The 18,107-nt window shown below is 43.8% G+C and overlaps 2 protein-coding genes across 2 annotated transcripts in view; both read left to right on the top strand.

Moving 5' to 3' along the window:
* Window positions 1–1,175: 1,175 nt before the first annotated feature.
* PCMTD2 (protein-L-isoaspartate (D-aspartate) O-methyltransferase domain containing 2) lies at window positions 1,176–14,026 on the top strand. The gene is made up of 6 exons (XM_005524785.3): window positions 1,176–1,307; window positions 3,632–3,960; window positions 5,207–5,309; window positions 7,082–7,253; window positions 8,074–8,197; window positions 9,737–14,026. The coding sequence occupies exons 2-6, from the start codon at window positions 3,654–3,656 to the stop codon at window positions 10,117–10,119; spliced, it is 1,089 nt and encodes a 362-aa protein (XP_005524842.1). The 5' UTR covers window positions 1,176–1,307; window positions 3,632–3,653; the 3' UTR covers window positions 10,120–14,026.
* Window positions 14,027–16,594: 2,568 nt separating this feature from the next.
* LOC102110900 (peroxidasin homolog) overlaps window positions 16,595–18,107 on the top strand; it is a 44,530-nt gene continuing 43,017 nt past the window's right edge. The window contains exon 1 of the mRNA XM_088064445.1: window positions 16,595–16,758. Coding sequence (XP_087920571.1) covers window positions 16,595–16,758 — 164 coding nt within the window. The remainder of the gene's footprint in view (window positions 16,759–18,107) is intronic.

Below are 18,107 nucleotides of genomic sequence, written 5' to 3' on the forward strand. Positions count from 1 at the left end.
TGACAGGAGACACATTTTCCCCAGGTCACTGATGGAGCCCACATGGGTGTGTAAAATTAAAACTCGTGGCCCAATGCTCAGTTACAGGACAGAGATCCCTCATGACGAGAATGACAAGTCAGATATTGTTAAGTTACACAATATTCTGTGTTTTCTTCAAGCCCCAGCCCCTGGAATCAGGTGAATCTGCATCTCACTTATTTATCCCTCAGTAAATTCACATCTGGCATTTAAGCCTGCAGAAAAAACCAGAACCATAATCTGAGCATGTGACTAAGTTTGGATATTCATTGGCTCAAAATGAAAACTATCAACCACTTTCCACTACAATTATTTTTTTTTAAATTATTATTATTTTTTTTCCTGAGTTCCCACTATTTCTTCCCCAGTTGCCATGACTTTTCCCAAGCCTGGCTAATGATAACAGAACATCTGCTGCTGGCCAGGCTCCACACAGGAGGTTCGGCTGCTGTGCCTGAGCCAGCAGCTCACTGGCATGGCCCTGATGCCACCGGAGCTGGGACACGGCGCTGCCACAGCGCCATAGCACCGGCACAACTGGGACAACTGGGCCATGAGCTGGAGGAGCAGGTGTGGAGATGAAGCCCCGCGCTGGGAACAAGAACTTTGGGAAAGGCCGGGAATGGAGAAAAGCATCCGCGCTAGGATGGGGAGACGTTCCCAGGAGCTGCGCCATGGGAAAAAACAGAGTCACAGCCTGCGCCTGGTCCTGGTACGTGACACTGAGTGTGCACGGCAAGGTTTTGGTGGCGGGGTGGCTTCTGGGAGAAGCTGCTGGAAGTTTTCCCCGGATCTGATGGAGCCAATTCCGGCTCCATCCCCGGGACTCCCCTCACGGAATCAGCCGTGGTACAGTCCAGCCCCCCGCGCCGGCTCTGCGTGGTACGGCCCAGACTGCGCCCCCCTCCGGGCAGCAGTGGTGTGCTCCCTTCCTCCCCCGCCTGCGGCTGTGGAGCGCTCCGCGCATGCGCAGTGCCGCGGCCGCCGCTCAGCTGAGCAGTGTTTACAGCCCGAGCGCCCCGGCCTGGGCTGAGCCGAGCCGAGCCGAGCCGTGCCGAGCCGAGCCGAGCCGAGCCGAGCCGAGCCGAGCCGTGCCGAGCCGAGCCGAGCCGAGCCGAGCCGAGCCGTGCCGGGCCGAGCCGGGCCGGGCCGGGCCGAGCCGAGCCGAGCCGAGCCGAGCCGAGCGCAGCCGAGCGAAACCGAACCGAACCGAACGGAGCCGAGGCGAACCGAAACAGGCCGAACCTAACGGAGCCGAGCCGAACGGAGCCGATCCATCCGTTGAGGTACCGCTTTTGTCTAAAATGACGGAATAAGCTCCCCTCGGCTGCTGTCAGGGCAGGATTGTCCTGGAGGGGTGCTGGGGGTGAGCAGCCGCATTCCTGTGCCCTGAGAACGGCTTTGAGCCCTGCCCCGAGCGGTGTTGCTGTGCCCGGGCACGAACCGCTCCAGTCCCACTTCTGTTCAGGCGTCGGGCTGGGCGCTTGGTTTGTGTTCTGGTTTGTTTTTCTCCAAGGGGAAGATGGCAACGAGGGGATGTTTCAACACGCAAAGCCACCTCTGATGTCTCTGTTTTGGGCAGCGGTCCGAATTTCTGCCTGTGGATTTTGTCCCTGCTCAGATTTGGGGGAAATCTCTGTTTTGCCTTAGGAGGGAGGAAAATGCGCCCGGGGCTGGCTGCGGAGGGACAGAGTGTTGTTTTGAAAAGTTTAATAAAAATAAGCTCTACTTGGTTCCCGTTTCCCACCAAGTTGAACAAAGGTGTGGGGTCACATGAAGAGAGGGGTTTGAATGTCAGAGTTTTAAGTTCTGCCTATAAGACATTCATTTTACTGGAAGTAAGTGATTGCTCAGTGCAAATGATGATTTCAGAAGTGACTGACACCTGTCACAGCACGGATATTCCTCAATCCCATTATGAAAATGTCTCAGGTAGCTGTGTTTGTTGTTGTTTTCCATGGTGTAGAAAATGGAAGAGCACTTGTTGTCCATGGAGCTGAGCGAAAACCAGGTCAGACCAGTTGTCCCAGTGGGGCTTGCATACATCAGCAGGAATTTGTTGGGGATCCAAAGTGGAGCACTGTTAAAGACACAATTCCTATTCGTGCTTTAAATCTAAAAATGTAGATTTTTATTTTTTTTTTTTTAAATAGCAAAAGGAGTGAAAGAATGAAGGGAGCCTAAAAACAAAAATATATAAAAGAAAGTCAAGGGAATCAAAGATCCTTGGTGAAGAGAGTATTTTAATGTGGAATGTTAAATAAAAAAACAAAGATATAACCAACTATGTTGGTTTTTTGTATGTAAGAGCAGAGGGAAAAAATAATTGGTAGATTAACCCACCTGAACCTTCAACCTGATGTGTTCCTACTGTGAAATAATTAAACACAATCATATTTTCTGGAGAAAATGAAGGAGTAACTGTAGAAAGGGGAGTGGTGGCAGTTTATTTCAACTGTTATTAATGGTCTTGAGCTGGATTGATGTGTTTGAAACATGAACGGATTAAGAACTGGCTCAAGTTCCCTGCCTAAGTATATCCTGTTTTGTGTGCCTCTCCAGGTAATCAGAACAGTGTGTTATTTGAACAACTGTGAAATCTCCTTGGAGTCCTGTAGCTTTGCTTTGTTTCCTCAGAAAATGAAAGTGTATAATTTGCTCTGACTGAATGTAACAAATAAACCCCAACAATTTCGCTGTAGGCAGATCTTCTGATCCCAGGGAAGAGCTCCAAAGCTGCTGCTTCGTGGTTATTACTGTGAGCAGGGAAGGGCATTGTAAATAAACATGTCTTAAAAATCATATTGTGCTTTCTGAAAAGGATTTTTTTTTTCCTTAAGATACGAGAAGGGGAGAAGAAACCAGGATAATTTTGAGTGGTTTTGTTCCCCTATACATTTTCCTTTAAAACCTGTAGGCTGCAGTGGGAATTCTCTCTGGAGCTGCTGTCTGTCATTAAGTGCTTTACTAATGGTGGTGGCTCAGGCTCTGGAGATGAGCTGTGTGAGAGTGCATTTGCTAAAGTGCATTTGCCAAGGTTGACAGGTCAGAGTTTTGTTGGGTGTTTTGAACCTCTGTGCAGTCAACGTCCTGATGCACGTTCAAAGGAAGTGCAATTTGAGATTTTTCTGGATTTTCTGCCTGTGTCTTAGTCTCTTCAGGTGCCTCTGGTGCTGTTAGAGGTAGAAAGTTTGTGTGTGACAGGAGCTCTGACAGACAGCCCAAACTTGCCCTGTTGTTTGGGCTTGCAGTGAAAAATGACCCCTAAGCGCAGGAGCTGGAATAATCCTTTATATAAAAGGGTTCTGTGGAAAAGCTGATGTGCTGGTAAAATGGTGGGAGGGTTTGAAGACAGGCCTTGCACGCTGAAATTGCCTATTGTGATTTTTTTCCCCACTGGTATCAGGTACTGGATGCCAGATCTGCTGTATTTTGTTTTGTGTTGCTGCGATGGGGGATGCGAGTGCTGGGGTGAGGTTTTTCTGGAGCTTATGGCCCTTGGAGTATGTAAAGACCTCTCTCAAAGTGCTATTCCATGTGCAGCAGCATAATTTAGCGTTGGAGTGAATGTTCTGTACCTCACCTTGCTTTGTTGGTGTTTCACTTTCAGTGTTTATAGGAGGCTGCTGAAGATGGGAGGCGCGGTGAGTGCGGGAGAAGATAACGATGAATTAATTGATAACCTGAAGGAGGCCCAGTACATCAGGACAGAGCTGGTGGAACAGGCATTCCGAGCCATTGATCGGGCAGATTACTACCTTGAAGAGTTCAAAGACAATGCCTACAAGGACTTGGCATGGAAGCATGGAAACATTCATCTCTCAGCACCGTGCATTTACTCAGAGGTGATGGAAGCTTTGGACCTGCAACCAGGGCTGTCGTTTCTGAACCTTGGCAGTGGCACTGGTTATCTGAGTTCCATGGTTGGACTCATCCTGGGTAAATATCTCTTCAGTCACGTTAACTGTGCTAGAGATTTAAAAACAGGTTTTGAAATCAGGGATGAGGCATTCCTCCACTAATGAAGCTAAAAAGGTAGCTGGGAAAGTAAAGAATGCATTAATCCAACTCAGCAATTTATCAGGATTCTCACAACCTTCTCTGGAACTGGATGGGATCCAGATTTCTGTGGTGGATCAGAACAGGCAGCAGTGTAGTTCCAGAGGTGGCTGTAGTGGATTCCTGCAGGTCTGGACACAAACCTGGGTTTGTTTCCCCTTAAGCAAGACTGAAGGTCAGGATCAGGAGTACAGAGTGGGACTGAGTCCACAAAAGCTGTGACTGTACCTGGTTTGTGTTCACAGTCCTGTCTGGGCTGAGACATGTTTGAGATCGACTTTTGACTCTTAATTCCCATCACACAGATGGGAGTATTCTCTACAAAACACCTCAGTGCAGCAGAACTGATGTTGTGACCACATCAGCAGTGGCACAAAGCAAATCATCCAAGTATAATTGGGCAATTTAAATTCCCCTGCAGTGTTTCAGTCAGAGTTGTGCTGCCAGGATAGATAGCAAGTGGCTATAGGGTACTTACTTAAATTTTGGGGGAATGTCCAGAATTTTAACTTCTGGGATGTTTATTCTCAGAGTAAAGTCTCATTTCCCATTTGTGATTTCCTCCTAGGTTTGTTGACATTACTTAGAATACATATTGGTATATGTAACTCCAGAGCTTTTATATTCTTTTTCCAAAAGTTACCCTGTCAGTTCTGAATAAAAAGCATGACTGCTGAACAACTTCTGTATTCTCCAGTTTGTTTTTGCTGTTAATTGAGGTACAGTGTATAATGACTGTTCCTGATTAATTGCAGAGATTTTTAGCATATCAGCAAGGGGGTATAAAAAATAATATGGATATGCTAAAACATGCAGGCCATTGGGATTTTTTTCCAGGTGGTCACTCTCACAGCAGTGACATCAGTGTTTCCCTCCTATAGTGAAGTTTCCTGCATAGTTAAGAGCAAATGATCCAGAATCAATTGTGCAGAGAGGCTCTTTTGTTGCCAGAAATTGCAGGTATAGGGTTGCACATCCCATTGTAGCAGTGAGAGAGCTGACCCTACACAAACACCGACTCTGACACACATGGAATAATCTGCTGGAGGAAGGAACCCAAAGTGCATTAATCCTGCTGGGTTTTGTGTTGTTGCTGTTGCCATTCCCTGCTGTTCTGCACTTGCAGGTCCTTTTGGGGTTAACCACGGTGTGGAGCTTCACTCTGACGTGATCGAGTACGCCAAGCAGAAATTGGACTTTTTCATTAAAACAAGCGACAGCTTTGACAAGTAAGAGTGCAAAATGCCTGTTGGGATTAATTTTGTGCTTTTGGCTTTACTCAGGTCAGTTCTTGCTCCCATGTGGTCCCTCTGGATTCAGGGTAATCTGAGGATTCAGGCTCCTTAGGCTTGCTGAGCTGCAATGTGTGACCTTTGAAGCCTGTGTGTGTTGTGGGGGAGTTTCAGAAATGTTTGCCGTGTTTTTAATAGCAGTGCTGATGTTGCAGGGCTTAGAGGGAGCTGAGGAAGTTTGTTTATTTTTAAATGCACTTGCAGTAACAGCTTAAAACTTGTAATTGACAATACTTGGTTGTGCTTGTGATCTGTGAGAGCCTGCATGGTGATGAGATTATGAACTGGTTTTTGTGGTGGTAATATGTTTCATCTGAGAAGAAGGAAAAATGGCATTTTAAAATATGAAGGTAGTTTTATGATGATTAAGTTGGTACTAAAACTGCCTGGGATTTGATTTATGTTCTTCCTTAGACACTCCATTCTGCTGCTGTCACAAGTAATAACTTCCCAGCTAGATAACCATTGCCAATAGTAACCTCAGCAATAAAAGTTGTGCCTGTCACATTTTTGGATCTGTTTCACAGTTTGTTCAAATGGAGAAGCAAAGCATTTGTGAATACCTGCTATCCTCCTCTCCTGGAAGGAAGAAAATGAAAATCATGACATGCAGGATTTTAGGCTACTCAGCCTTTGGCTGTTCCTGCTGCCCTGGGAAGCTGCTGAGGAGGGGGTTGTATTTTCTGCATGCTGGCAGAAGACTGAAAGTTTCTGGCATGGATGGTGCTCAACAGGGTTTTTTTTAATCACATTGCTATTGTTTGAGGAGATGTTTTAAGGAAGACTTTCTTCAGACAAATATAGCTATGGAGCAAAAGCGAGCTGAATTCAGAAATCAACATGCCTGGAAAATTGGCTTTGTTGAGTGATGTCTGCTGGGTTGTGCTCCTGGAACAGCATGTGCAGGAACTGTTCTCTGGCTGCTCTGAATGTCCAGCACTCTTTGCAAACCCAGAAAGCTCCAGGAAGCATTTAGGAATAAATAGGTGCTATGTTGAGCTGCCACTCATGATACCAGTGAAAGAATGAATGTGTTGAACAACTTTTACCAAAATCAGCCTTTAAATATAGGGCTTAAAACTTAGGGAATTTTTGGAGCTTGTAAAAAAATCAGAGGCATCAGAGAAACACTCATTTTTCTTTTAAACTGAGTCAGAAATACTGTAGACAAAAAGTCTTTTTTATGAAGGGTGAATTCACAGTTCTTTTGATGCTGATGGCAAAACTTCCATTGGCTTCAGCACAGCTTACATCTGTAGCATCAGGTGCTAATTCCCCACATCTGAAAACCAGTTAAAAGCCTTTGAAAATATAAAATAAACCCAGGTGCAGTTCTTAAAATACCTTGACATTTGGAAGCGCAGGTCTAATATTTGTATTTGCATATTACAGCTGAGTCAGCGTCAGGTGACTAAAAATAGCTTGTTCTAAAGGGTTGCATGCAGCTCAAGTATGAAATTATACATCCATATCCTTTGGAGATTTTAATCCATGAATTGTGACCTCATTGTGCTGTGATTTGGAGACTTCTAATCATGGTCTAACTGTTACAATAATGTCTAGAATAGGTGGGCTTTGGAGGGGAAATCCTGTAAAACTGTGGGGTTTTTCCAAGTGTTTTCCACAGTTCAATTTTTCCAGAATTGTGGAAGTAATTTATTCAATAAATTGCCATATTCTTTTCTAATGCAAGTCTTTTTCATTTTCAGGTTTGAATTTTGTGAGCCATCCTTTGTCATTGGCAATTGTTTAGAGATTTCTCCAGACTGCACTCAGTATGACCGTGTTTACTGTGGTGCTGGAGTCCAGAAGGAGCACGAGGACTACATGAAGAACCTGTTGAAAGTTGGAGGAATTCTTGTCATGCCTCTAGAAGAGAAGGTTGAACACCTTTTTACTTATATTTCAGTTATTCTTAATTCTGATCTTGGTTTAGTCAGTAGCCATTCCTTAATCTTCCCCTCGTAGGAGGCTGAAGAAAGAATTAAGTGCACTGGTTTTGACTATGATTGAAAACTGATACTTAAGAAATCTGTAGTTCTGCAGTCTTCCATATATTGCAGTCTGTTGTTAATTGCAATTTTGCTTCCACACTGCAGAAAATGTGAACAAAGCTTTGTTTAAGTATATAATTTAGTGTTGTGCCTAATGGCAAAACACAACCTTTTACACCCTGACTGCTTTGAAGGAGCATGCAGGATGTCTCCATTTGCAAGTGTCAGTGGATTCATTTTAGTTAAAAGTGGGTTATGTGCCTGACCTTTTACCTCTGTCAGGGAATGTGACAGGAGCAGGGTGCAGGGTTTCTTCCCAGTAAGAGGCTGTGCAGTGGGCTGGGGTAGGAGATTTGATCTGGAGACCTTTTCAAGAGTGAGTGTTCGTGGTGACTCAGGAGTTTTCAGAGGTCAGACACAGCTGCTCTGGTCCAGTCTGGAGGAAGATCTGGGGAAGAAGAGTGACCCAAATTACCAGTGCCCATGCTCCACTGCACTAGATGAAGTTACCTGGGGCTAATCCTGCAAGAAGTTCCCATTTATTTTTTTTTTTTTAAAAAACAATGTCGTTTCTCCTTATCACCTTTTACTATTGCAGCTTCCAGTACTTCAACTTGCTGAGGCAGAAAAGTAATTTGTTCATTTTTTTGTTCAAAAATCTCATTGTAGTTCCCACAATGGACAATAATCTCCTTGTTTTGCTTCAGTTGACTAAGATAACTCGGACTGGTCCCTCTGCCTGGGAGACGAAGAAGATTCTTGCTGTTTCTTTCGCACCTTTGATTCAGCCAAACCACGCAGATTCAGGAAAATCAAGGCTCGTTCACTTGCGTGAGTACAGACATTCCTGAGCATGGAGGAGTTCCTTCTGCTGCTTGGCTGGGAGCTGTAACATCCCTGGCAATCCTTGCAAGGAAAATTACTCCAAGTCCTTCCTTTTTTTGAACAGTTGTCTGTCTTGTGCAGGCATTGGAGTTGAATGAAGTAGATTCTAAATCACAGACTCACAGAATGGCCTGGGTTGGAAGGGGCCTTAAAGATCATCTAATTCCAGTATCCCTGCTGTGGACAGGGACAGCTTCCACTGGGCCATCATTCTAAACACAAATGTTTTCTTGTGAAGTTGTACCTGAACTTTGCAGGGTGTTTTATCCTTGTTTTTGCACATTCTGTTCCAGTCCTAACTGATTGAATCCTGTCATGGTTCTCAGGCACTGTGCCACAAGGAGGGGAAAATACACAAGCAGGACCTGTGAACAAAGGTTTTATCTACTCAAAGACTCTCAGCCCCAGCAATCCAGAATTATCCTGGACCTGGAATGCTTGAGGGATACAAGTTGTGCAGTTGGTGAGCTGGTTGAAATGCAGGTCGTATCAGTGGCCCCAATCTTTAGATTAAGACTTCAATGTCAAGAGGCCTCTTAAGAATACATGAAGAGAGAGGTACTTTCATAAAGAGATTAGTCAGGCTTTGGTCTTAACTTGGAAAGGTGTCTCCATGACAGAGAGGAGCTCAGGAAACAGTCCACAGCATGCTAGAAAGTCCAATAAGTGCATGTTTCAGCACGTTCTCTCTTTGTAGTGAGACCTGCACATAAATTATGTGTTGTTATTTTCTGCTTCTTTCATTCAGGTCCTAGGGAAGCTCACTTGTTGGCAGAGGACAGGGACTTTTTGTGTCAGTTTTAGTTCATTTTAGTTCAAGGATCTTTGTGCATCTGTACATTTTAAAATTTTTTTTTTTAACATTTTTTGCTGCATTTCTAGGCTGGCAGCAAATAAGTGCAAAAGACAGAATAGTCTTCCAGGCCATTAATGTGGGAGGCATTTTAATACAGTAACTTACTGTAATGTTTCTATAATTACTTCTACAAAATGGTTTCCAGCCTGTCTTCACCCACTAAGTCTGAAACAGTTTTTGAAGAGCATAAATAATACTTGTGTTTTATAAGTGCAGAACTTGGCAAAGCTGAAGGAACTGTACAATAGAAAAATGATTTTATGGAAGAATTAAACAGACTTCAGGTCTAGTTACCTACCACAGGAAAATACCTTGTTCTGAGCCATTAAACAGTCACAGCTCCCACCACTAAGTCTGCATTCATACAGTCTTTAAGATGTGCATCTTAGAATAATTGACAACTTGAAATCAAGGCAGGAAACTTTTTAATGAGAGAAACGCACAATTAAATTTTGTTTGGAAAGTTGCAACACAATTTATCCAAGTTGACAGGAGCTGAATAGAGCTGTTTGTGTAATCCCAGCAGGGAATTCAAATGGCCTGATTTAATCTGAGCAAACAGAACTTTTCCTGGGAGTACTTCTCGGGGAGTTTCTCCATCTCTGCTGACGGGTTTCGTTTGGTTGCAGCCCCCGTGGCCGTTCGCAGCCTGCAGGACCTGGCTCGCATCGCCATCCGAGGCACCATCAAGAAAATCATCCATCAGGAGGCGATGAGCAGAGCTGGGAACGGGCTGAAGAGCCCCCCCAGGTTCAAACGGAGGCGGGTGCGGCGCCGGCGCATGGAAACCATCGTGTTCCTGGACAAGGAGGTGTTCGCCAGCCGCATCTCCAACCCCTCGGACGACAACAACAACAGCGAGGACATGGAGGAGGAGAGGCTCGAGGAGGAGGAAACCAAACCCTCTGAACTAAAGCCAGACCCTCCTGTAAACTTTTTGAGAGAAAAGGTCTTGAGCCTGCCTTTGCCCGATCCCTTGAAGTATTACTTGCTTTATTACAGGGAAAAGTAGTTTTCCTTCTTCTAGAAAGTGGGAAGTAGGCAGAGAATAAAGTATTCCTTAGGGCTTGACAAACATGTCCCACTTGCTTGCCTGCAAATGTGACACCCGAGGCAGTAGGCTGGCTGGGGAATGTGGCTGCTGTAAACTTTGACATTATAGCTTTTTTGAGTTCCTTCTTTCTTCTCAGTTGTGTGCTATAGTTTTATCCTACAGCAGGGATTCCTTAGGAAGCAAGTTGGTGAAGTGCTCAGCTGCTTATGGAAGGGAGAATTTAATTCCCTCAAAACTAACTGCAGGAGATACTCCTAAAAATCTCATGGCTGCTCTACCGAATATCAGTTGGGAAAGACTCCTAAGCAGTTCCCCAAAGACCTTTCCTGTCTGTGCTCTCTCCCACTAAACATGCTATGTATGTGCCATGGTGTGTGTTTAATGGAGGATGAAGTTTATTAGTTAAAACCTGACCTGGCAAATCACATTTCTTCCAGTAATCTGAAAAGCACAACTTTTACAGAAAGGAAAGAATTTTTGGCATTACCCTTGTGGCATCCAGGTTTTGAATGAGAAGGAAAGCATCAGCTCCCCTTTGGTTGGTCTGTTCTGTAAGTTATATATAATTTTTCAGTAAAAAGTGTTTTACAAAATAGTGGTTTTCTTAGTGGAAAATACCTGTTCCAGAGAAGGAGTTTTTGTGGTTTTTTTTAAAGCAGTGGAGGCAAGTGAGGAATTGCAAAGCTTGACAGGATGCAAGGGTAGTCACTGTTGTCTCTGGAAATGTTTACAGAGTAATTCTGAGTAGGGAAGAGGGTAGAGAAGAGCTGCAGAGCAGTGAGTTTGCGCAGCTGAAGGCAGTATCCGCGGGTTTTGCTGTCGTGTGAGGTAACCCAGATCATCTGGGCTGAGCAGAGTGAGGTGAAGAGCACCAGTCTGAGCAGTAAATCAGTCAAACAGAGTTTTGTGGAGGGTCTGCAGAACCTGAGAGCAGTCCAGAGATGCAGCGTTCAGGTGTTGCTGTGTGTGTGCCCCTGCTGTGGCAGGTGGCCAGAATACAACTTGTTCACAAGTGTTCCACAGTGGCGTGAGGCTGCTCAGCTCAGTAGGTGATTTTATTCCTGCAGCAATGAAGTAGAAATTTTAAGAGGTTCATATGGAAGGACTTGGCACTCTGCAGTTCTGTGGATGTGAGCTGAAATTTTTATTCCCAAATCTCTCTGTCATGGTGATGGAAGGAGATGCCGTGGAATCGTAGGATCACAGAATAGTTTGGGTTGGAAAGGACCTTAAGGACCATCTTGTTCCAATCCCCTGCCATGTACAGGGGCACCTTCCACTAGGCCAGGCTGCTCCCAGCCCCATCCAGCCTGGCCTTGAGCACTTCCAGGAATGGGGAGTCCACAATGTATGTGGATGATAAAATACTGTGTTTAGAAGAGGTTTACTTGGTTCAGCCTGTTTGGTAAATGTACCTAAGACCTAAAAATGGTAAAGGCTGGAAAGAAACCCTGGAGTTTGTGTTGATGTGAAATAGTCCTGAAGCTGGGGGGCATGAAAAGCTCTCTCAGCAGGTAATGAGGCTGTTTTAAGGTATTGCCCCATCAGAAGCTCTTAGGTTGGTATCACTTGGATATTTTTCAGTTTTTTTAATGTGTGCTGTCTCTTCATTTTCTGAGGAGGAACGAGTGAAGACTGTATTGCCAAATGGTCCTGAGTTGCACAACTTGCTTCATGAAAAATAGTTTCAAAGTTCTGTGTGGCTTTGAAAATAAATGAATAACTTGTATGTCTAAGGCTGAGGTGGAGAACTTTTCCTTGCTTAACAGGAATTTTGTGTCTCTTTGGGAATATTGTCTGATAATCCTGTATCATGTGGCTGCCAGCATGTAACACAGTCACAGGCTGGGTTTTGCCTCTGGTTTCCTGTCTCCACTTCTGGTCTCAATGGTAGCCCAAGTTATCTTGCTGCCTTGGATTTTGATTTCTTTATTTGCAGTGGGGCAGTTGTGTGGCCACTGAGCTGATGGTTTCCTGTAAAAGTGCACGTCCCCATCGTTGGATTCTGGCAACTCCCATGAATTTCTTTCTACAAATGCAAGTCCTGAATGTGGTGGTAAATAGAGGGTTAATGGAATCTGTGTAGTTATTCTCAGTGCTTCCCTACAGGCTGTGGCCTCTTATTTGTTGGAAAATTCTGCTTGATGGGTGTCATGCCAGGTATGTGCCTTTCTGCATTGTGGCACAATTTCCACACCCCTCCATAGTCCAGGGTGCCTCCTGCTTTTGGCTACCAGGTCATCCTTCAGTTTAATCACAACACTTCTAAAGAAGTTGCTTTAAAAATGACATTAAACTTCAGGTTCCTGTTAGTAAGCCTTGCAGAGATTCTGTTAAAGCTGACCAGTTGAGGGAGGATTATCTTTCATTTATCCCTTGTTTGGTTTTTATCCCCATCCCAGCCCCAGCTGTAAAAGGTATTTTATCAGATTTTTTCACCAGATTTGCCTTTTTTATTACATTTGCTAGATTTTTGTAGCTTTCTATAAGAAGCATAAATACTGCTATTTTTTTCCTGGATAAGGTTGAATAAATAAATAAATATATATATATATATACAGGAAATTTATGTTCTAAGTTGTCAGATTGTCCCCTTATCAAAAAAAAAAACAACAAACTCCACAGATCTAAACAGATAGTAGAAATTCTATGTATAATATAACTCTGAAATAGTATTGCTTATGGCCTGTAAATAAAGGGCAATTGTAAATACATTTTCCCTGTGCACAAGCACTTGCACTGTTGTTTTGTAGCCATTTCTAATAGAGGGATTGAGGCAGAGCGGGGTTTGTATGGATCTGTGAGCTGTCCAGGAATTGTACCTGCTTTGTTTCCTTTTGTGTTCTCAGTAGTTGTCACTTTTTTTTTTGTATGTGACTCCTTTTAGGTTTTGATCCTGCAGCAAATTTGCAAAAAGAACTGAACTTCAAGCTGCTTTAGTGATGAGTGTGTAAGCTGAAAAAAATCTGTGTAAAAACGAGTTCAGTTGGCCTGAGGCATGTGGAAGTGTTATGCAATTTAAACTTCATTAATGTTTCTGTATCAATAAATTCAGTAAAGACTTTTTAGCCTTTTTAACGTGGCTTTGCATCATATTGTGATTAGAATGCTTCGTAGGTAAGTGCTTATTTACATAATTGAAGGTCAAGACACAAAAACAGCAGAAAAAATGCTTAACAATATGGTGCAGGTGTGTAGTTTTAGATGAAGTCCTCAGAATGTGATCTCTCAAACCTGCCCAGATGATGAGTTCCAAACCTTGCAGTAATGCAGCTGTGCAGGATGAATTTTGGGATCAGCACACACAGGACTGATCTAGATTTTGATGTGTCAGAGTGGTTAAAGAATGAACTTAATTCCCTGGCTGTTTGACCTGTAAACAACAGGTATCAAAATGTGATTTCATCCATTTCTGTACTTTAAGGAATTGCCTAAACCAAATGTGTCAGGAGTTTGTTCTGTGCATTCTGAAGTGCAGCTCCCCTCTTGTCCCCTGGGCTCTGTCTGAATGTTTAATTAACATGGATTTTTGAGAGTGGGTGTTCAAGGCTTTCATTTCTCCAGTATTGAGAACAATATTTTGGTTTCAGCTGTGGTAGGAATCTGATCATAATAGCAAATACAGCTGTTGCTAATTAAATGAATCTATTAACCTTTATTCCATAGGATAATTGCCTGTCTGTGTGTTTCTTCCTGTCATCTGTGTGTATGATAAATGTCCTTTTCCCAGCTATAACAGGAGATTAGTTCAACGTTAATGTTTTCCTTCACGTGATGCGTGCTGAAAGAAAATACTTTTCTGCTTTGGAAAGCTGTGGATGTGTCGTACAAGTGGTACTGAGGAAATTAAATTTATCAGATGATGTTTATGTTCACTTCATTGTAAAACATAGAACATCACAGTTCCCTGGGGTGTAGAGAGGGGGCAGGTCTCCTGAGGGAAATATTTTTGCTGAAGGAAAAGGGACAGAAGGGAGAGTTAAAAATTAAAAAAACAAAGGGTGAAGGGGGAAAAAACTCCACATGAGGGAACCCCCACAATTTTTTTGCTTTCTACAGGTGTGAAAAGCCTGTGTAACAGAGGCTGGAAATGCTGGAGCATGGGGACACAAGGGTTGACATAATTCCTGGTATTCAGATGAGTTTTGGATCTTGCTGAGAAATGCACACTCCTTTTTAAAGAATTTGTCGTGTTGATGGAAAATCAGACCAATCAATGTGAAAGTAAGGGGCCTGGGATGGCTGGTGTTCCTTAACCCTCACCAACATCCCATTTAGCACGTCGGGAGATGAGCAAGCCAGGTGGGATGTGGTGAAGATCTGCTGCTCAGAAAACGTGTGGGTTGCAGAACTTGCCTTCTTGCACTGAAATTATTCCCTGTGCTCTGTTAAATCTGCTGACTTTGCTCCAGATCCCATTCCTACAAAGCAGTGGGCAAATACCCCTCAATCCATCCCCCACAGCACAGCCAGACTCTGAAATGCAATTCCACAGGCAGGACTCATCCCACAGAAACGGGACTGAGCCCTGGCCCAGCTCCCCTCTTTGCAATACAAATAAAAAGGGATTTTTTTGTTGTTGTTGCAGAGGGTTAGTTTAGAACTCAGTTTATGCACCACAGAGGCAGAAAGCAAGCTCCTCATGTTTGCAAAGTGGCCAGATGTGCCGGGGGAAATGGTGGCTCCAAAATAACTGAGACATGGTCTGCAGAGAGCGTTTTTGTTTATCTTCCCAGCTCTGCAGAACAGCTCTGTCCCAGCAGAGCCCAGGGTGCTTTGGAAGGAGCTGACATGGGGGGCAATGAGCCTGGAGGAGAATTTCAGGAAGATTTTCACATAACCAGCCTTGCCTGGTGCACATGGAGGACGTGCTTCTAATTCACTTAGTGCCTCAGGGGAATTAAAACCTGGCTTACTCAGCAGAGCAGTCTGATTTCAGCTGCCAGTTTGTTGTATGAAGGCTCAAGATGGTAATTTGGCTTTTTACAGCCCGTTTTTGTGAGCAGGCTTGGCTGGGTTGGGGTGGGTGGCCGCTAGAGGACACTCTGCCCAAAACCATGAGTTCAGTGAACTTGCTTTGATTTCCAAGTGATGGTGGCGCAAACAAACAGCTGATTGCCTGAGGAATAAGTGCAGAAAGCCTGCAGGATAATTCTCTTTCATAGCTGGACAAAGAATACACGTTTTACCTTCCATGGCATGGAATTTTAGGTGAAACCCCAAACCCAGTGCTCTTCCCAAATGCTCAAAGTGACAGAGAATCTGAACCAGGAAGGTTTAAATGTCAATCTTGTCTTCTTTACCACGTTAATTGTTTTGTAGTGCACAGTACAAAGCAGATGTGCAGGTTTGGGGAAGCTTTCATTTGACCTGCCAGGTTGTGTGGGATGGTGCTGTGTTGGACATTCCTCAAGTACATTTATGTCCCAATGTGTGTGAGCCTCCCTCGTGCTCAACCCATCCATTCAGCATCTTGGGTAGTAATAGCTTGAAACATAAAAGATAAGCTGGTTTCACTGTAGCTTCTCTATAAAGGTGATTAATTCAACTGGAAACAAATCCTGCCTTTTGCACCTCAATTTTATCATCCAGTGGGGAGAAACAAATGGAGGACTGTATTTCCTAAAGTTCAAATTCCATTGATTTCATGGGGGTTTTTCCCCTCTTTACCCCTCAGTTGCCTTGAATTTCTCAAAAACCCTGATGTTTTTCCAAATGATATCCTTGTTGAAAGAAATTATACTTGGTCAAAGACCTTCGAAATGAATCAGCTTTTACTCTGCCTAAGAAACTTTACAGATTCCAGGGTGGGGTTTTGGTTTTGTTTGCAGGTTATTTATCTCTGTTAGTGATCTCTGTTTTAAAATCCCTTATCTGTTACATCCCTTGCCCACTCAAAGCATATTTTTGCTTGATGTTGTAACTACACTTAACAAGAGACAGTCTCTATCCTGAATGTCTTACAGCACAATACATTTGTCAGGCTGTTAGATAAGACTTTAGTTTGCAGAGTGTGCTAGGGCAAAAAAACTTGACATAAAAACCTTGTCCCTGGATCTTTGCATCCCAGCTCAGCCCTGGAAGCACAGGGTCATTTTTTGGTTGCTGTCCATGGAGGTGCGTTGTGCTTTCAGACAGATTCCTGAGGAGAAGGTGAGGAGTTAACTTGCAGTTTAAAAGAAGCAACAAGGCGAAAATAGATAAAAATGAAGAATTTGTATTTCAGCGCCACAATTGGAGAGGGGTGGGGACAGTGTGATCTCCAGTGATGTGCAGAATGGCAAGAGGGTGGGTGGTTGGACTGTCAAACTGCCTTAATTTAATTGCAAACACATGCTGATGAGTCCCCTCCTCCTGGACCTCAGGGCTGGGAAACTTTTTTTGTCAGCTCCCTGCAGCTCAGAATTGAGGCAAATACACTCCAGCAAACACCATGCTGATCAAACCTTCAGCTCTTGGAGGCTTTTTGTATTTTCTCCTCCTGCCTGGTTTCTCCTGCTCGTGCCCCAGCCGCTGCCTGTGCTTCAGGACTACAGTGAGATGCATGCATCTGATGCTGGAAACCATCCCCGAGGTCCCGCCCCAGACAAACATTCTGTGAGTAACCACTTCATTTTCCTGCCTTTCTTACCTGCATGGTCTTCAGAAAGAAGAGAAAAAAAAAAAATTAAAAAAAATAAGTCAAGGCCAAAGGCATACTTTTATCCTATTTTCCCACAGAATTATCTGCCTTGAGAACTGTTCTGTGCTTTTAAAACACGAAACAGAAACTGCTTCTTTTGGCATCAGTTAATTGTTAATGGGACAATCAAGGGAATTGAAAAATTTAATGAGAGTAATTCCAGGGCAAGCGCTGGAAGACAGTTTTGGGGAATTACAGGTCAAAAATGTTAAACTGAGCTTATGGAAAGGAACACAGTTTGCATTTTAGAAGCTTTGTATATGGGTGTAGCGGGGAGAGGAAATAGAGCAGCTCAGGCTTTTGTCTCCAGTGACATGAACACTTTCCTTATATATACAACACCATTTCTCTACTGAATTTTTAAGTACTGGTTTTCCACTTTCTACTTGAACTGTTGAAACCAAAGTTAAGGCTTATTTGGAAAGCAACAACTATGATAACTCACAGATTCCTTGAGAAATAAGAAGGTGAAGGAGCGGGTGGCTGAGGCCATTCAAACGGGGAAGGTGGAAGAAAAGGACATTGAAAACTTGGAGACCCCTGAAGAGCTCTTACTGATAGGTGCAGAAGAGCACTTCCCTGTGATTCTAAACTAATCCTGAGTTTAAAGGTGGCTTTAAGATGCAGTGACATGTGACAAAATCCTTCCTTTCATGCTACTCTTATCTGATCCCTTGTCTTGGATGACCTTTTTTTTGTAAATAGTTGGAAAGACTTGTCAAAAATGAATCTTCATACTCATCCTCCTCAAACTGCTGACAGCTGCAAAACTTTTCCAACACGAGTTTGAGCAGCTTTTCCTTTTGCTGATAGCAAACTCAACTTTATCTCAGCTGGCACATCCATACCATCATTTCTCCCAGTAGCATCTCACCAATATTGCTAATGCACTTTCTCTGCTGGCAGCCAGAGGAACATGCTGTGGGCAGGATGCTGGCGTTGGGCTGCTGCCGTCCAGGGCTGCTTTGGTGGGTGGAGACCACAGAGGTTCTTGCACTGGTGGCCCACAGGATGGGATCTGCACTTGCTACGACTGCCAAAGCTTTCTCTCTGCCTGGGCTGGTGCTGGAATGATTATTTTCAGTATGACCCTGCTCAGTACTTGCTCACTGGGCAGTGCTTATGTGCTCTTACAGTAACTTGCAGCATCTGACTCTTCACACTCGTTACCAGTCTTTTTCTTCCCCTTATTCCCCTGCATCTTGAGATATTAAAATATTTAAAATACCCTGACACTGATTTTAGCAAAGTGACATGTTCCTCC

The sequence above is a fragment of the Pseudopodoces humilis genome, chromosome 19 (genome assembly GCF_049639895.1).
Source record: "Pseudopodoces humilis isolate 2021_Gansu_Grassland_sample_001 chromosome 19, ASM4963989v1, whole genome shotgun sequence".
NCBI lineage: Eukaryota > Metazoa > Chordata > Aves > Passeriformes > Paridae > Pseudopodoces > Pseudopodoces humilis.

Excerpts from the sequence above, each read along its gene's own strand:
- PCMTD2 (XM_005524785.3), top strand. The coding sequence starts at position 3,654 with ATGGGAGGCGCGGTGAGTGCGGGAGAAGATAACGATGAATTAATTGAT. Across the intron at positions 3,961-5,206 it reads CATGGTTGGACTCATCCTGG|GTCCTTTTGGGGTTAACCAC; the intron begins GTAAATATCTCT and ends CTGCACTTGCAG. Across the intron at positions 7,254-8,073 it reads TCATGCCTCTAGAAGAGAAG|TTGACTAAGATAACTCGGAC; the intron begins GTTGAACACCTT and ends GTTTTGCTTCAG.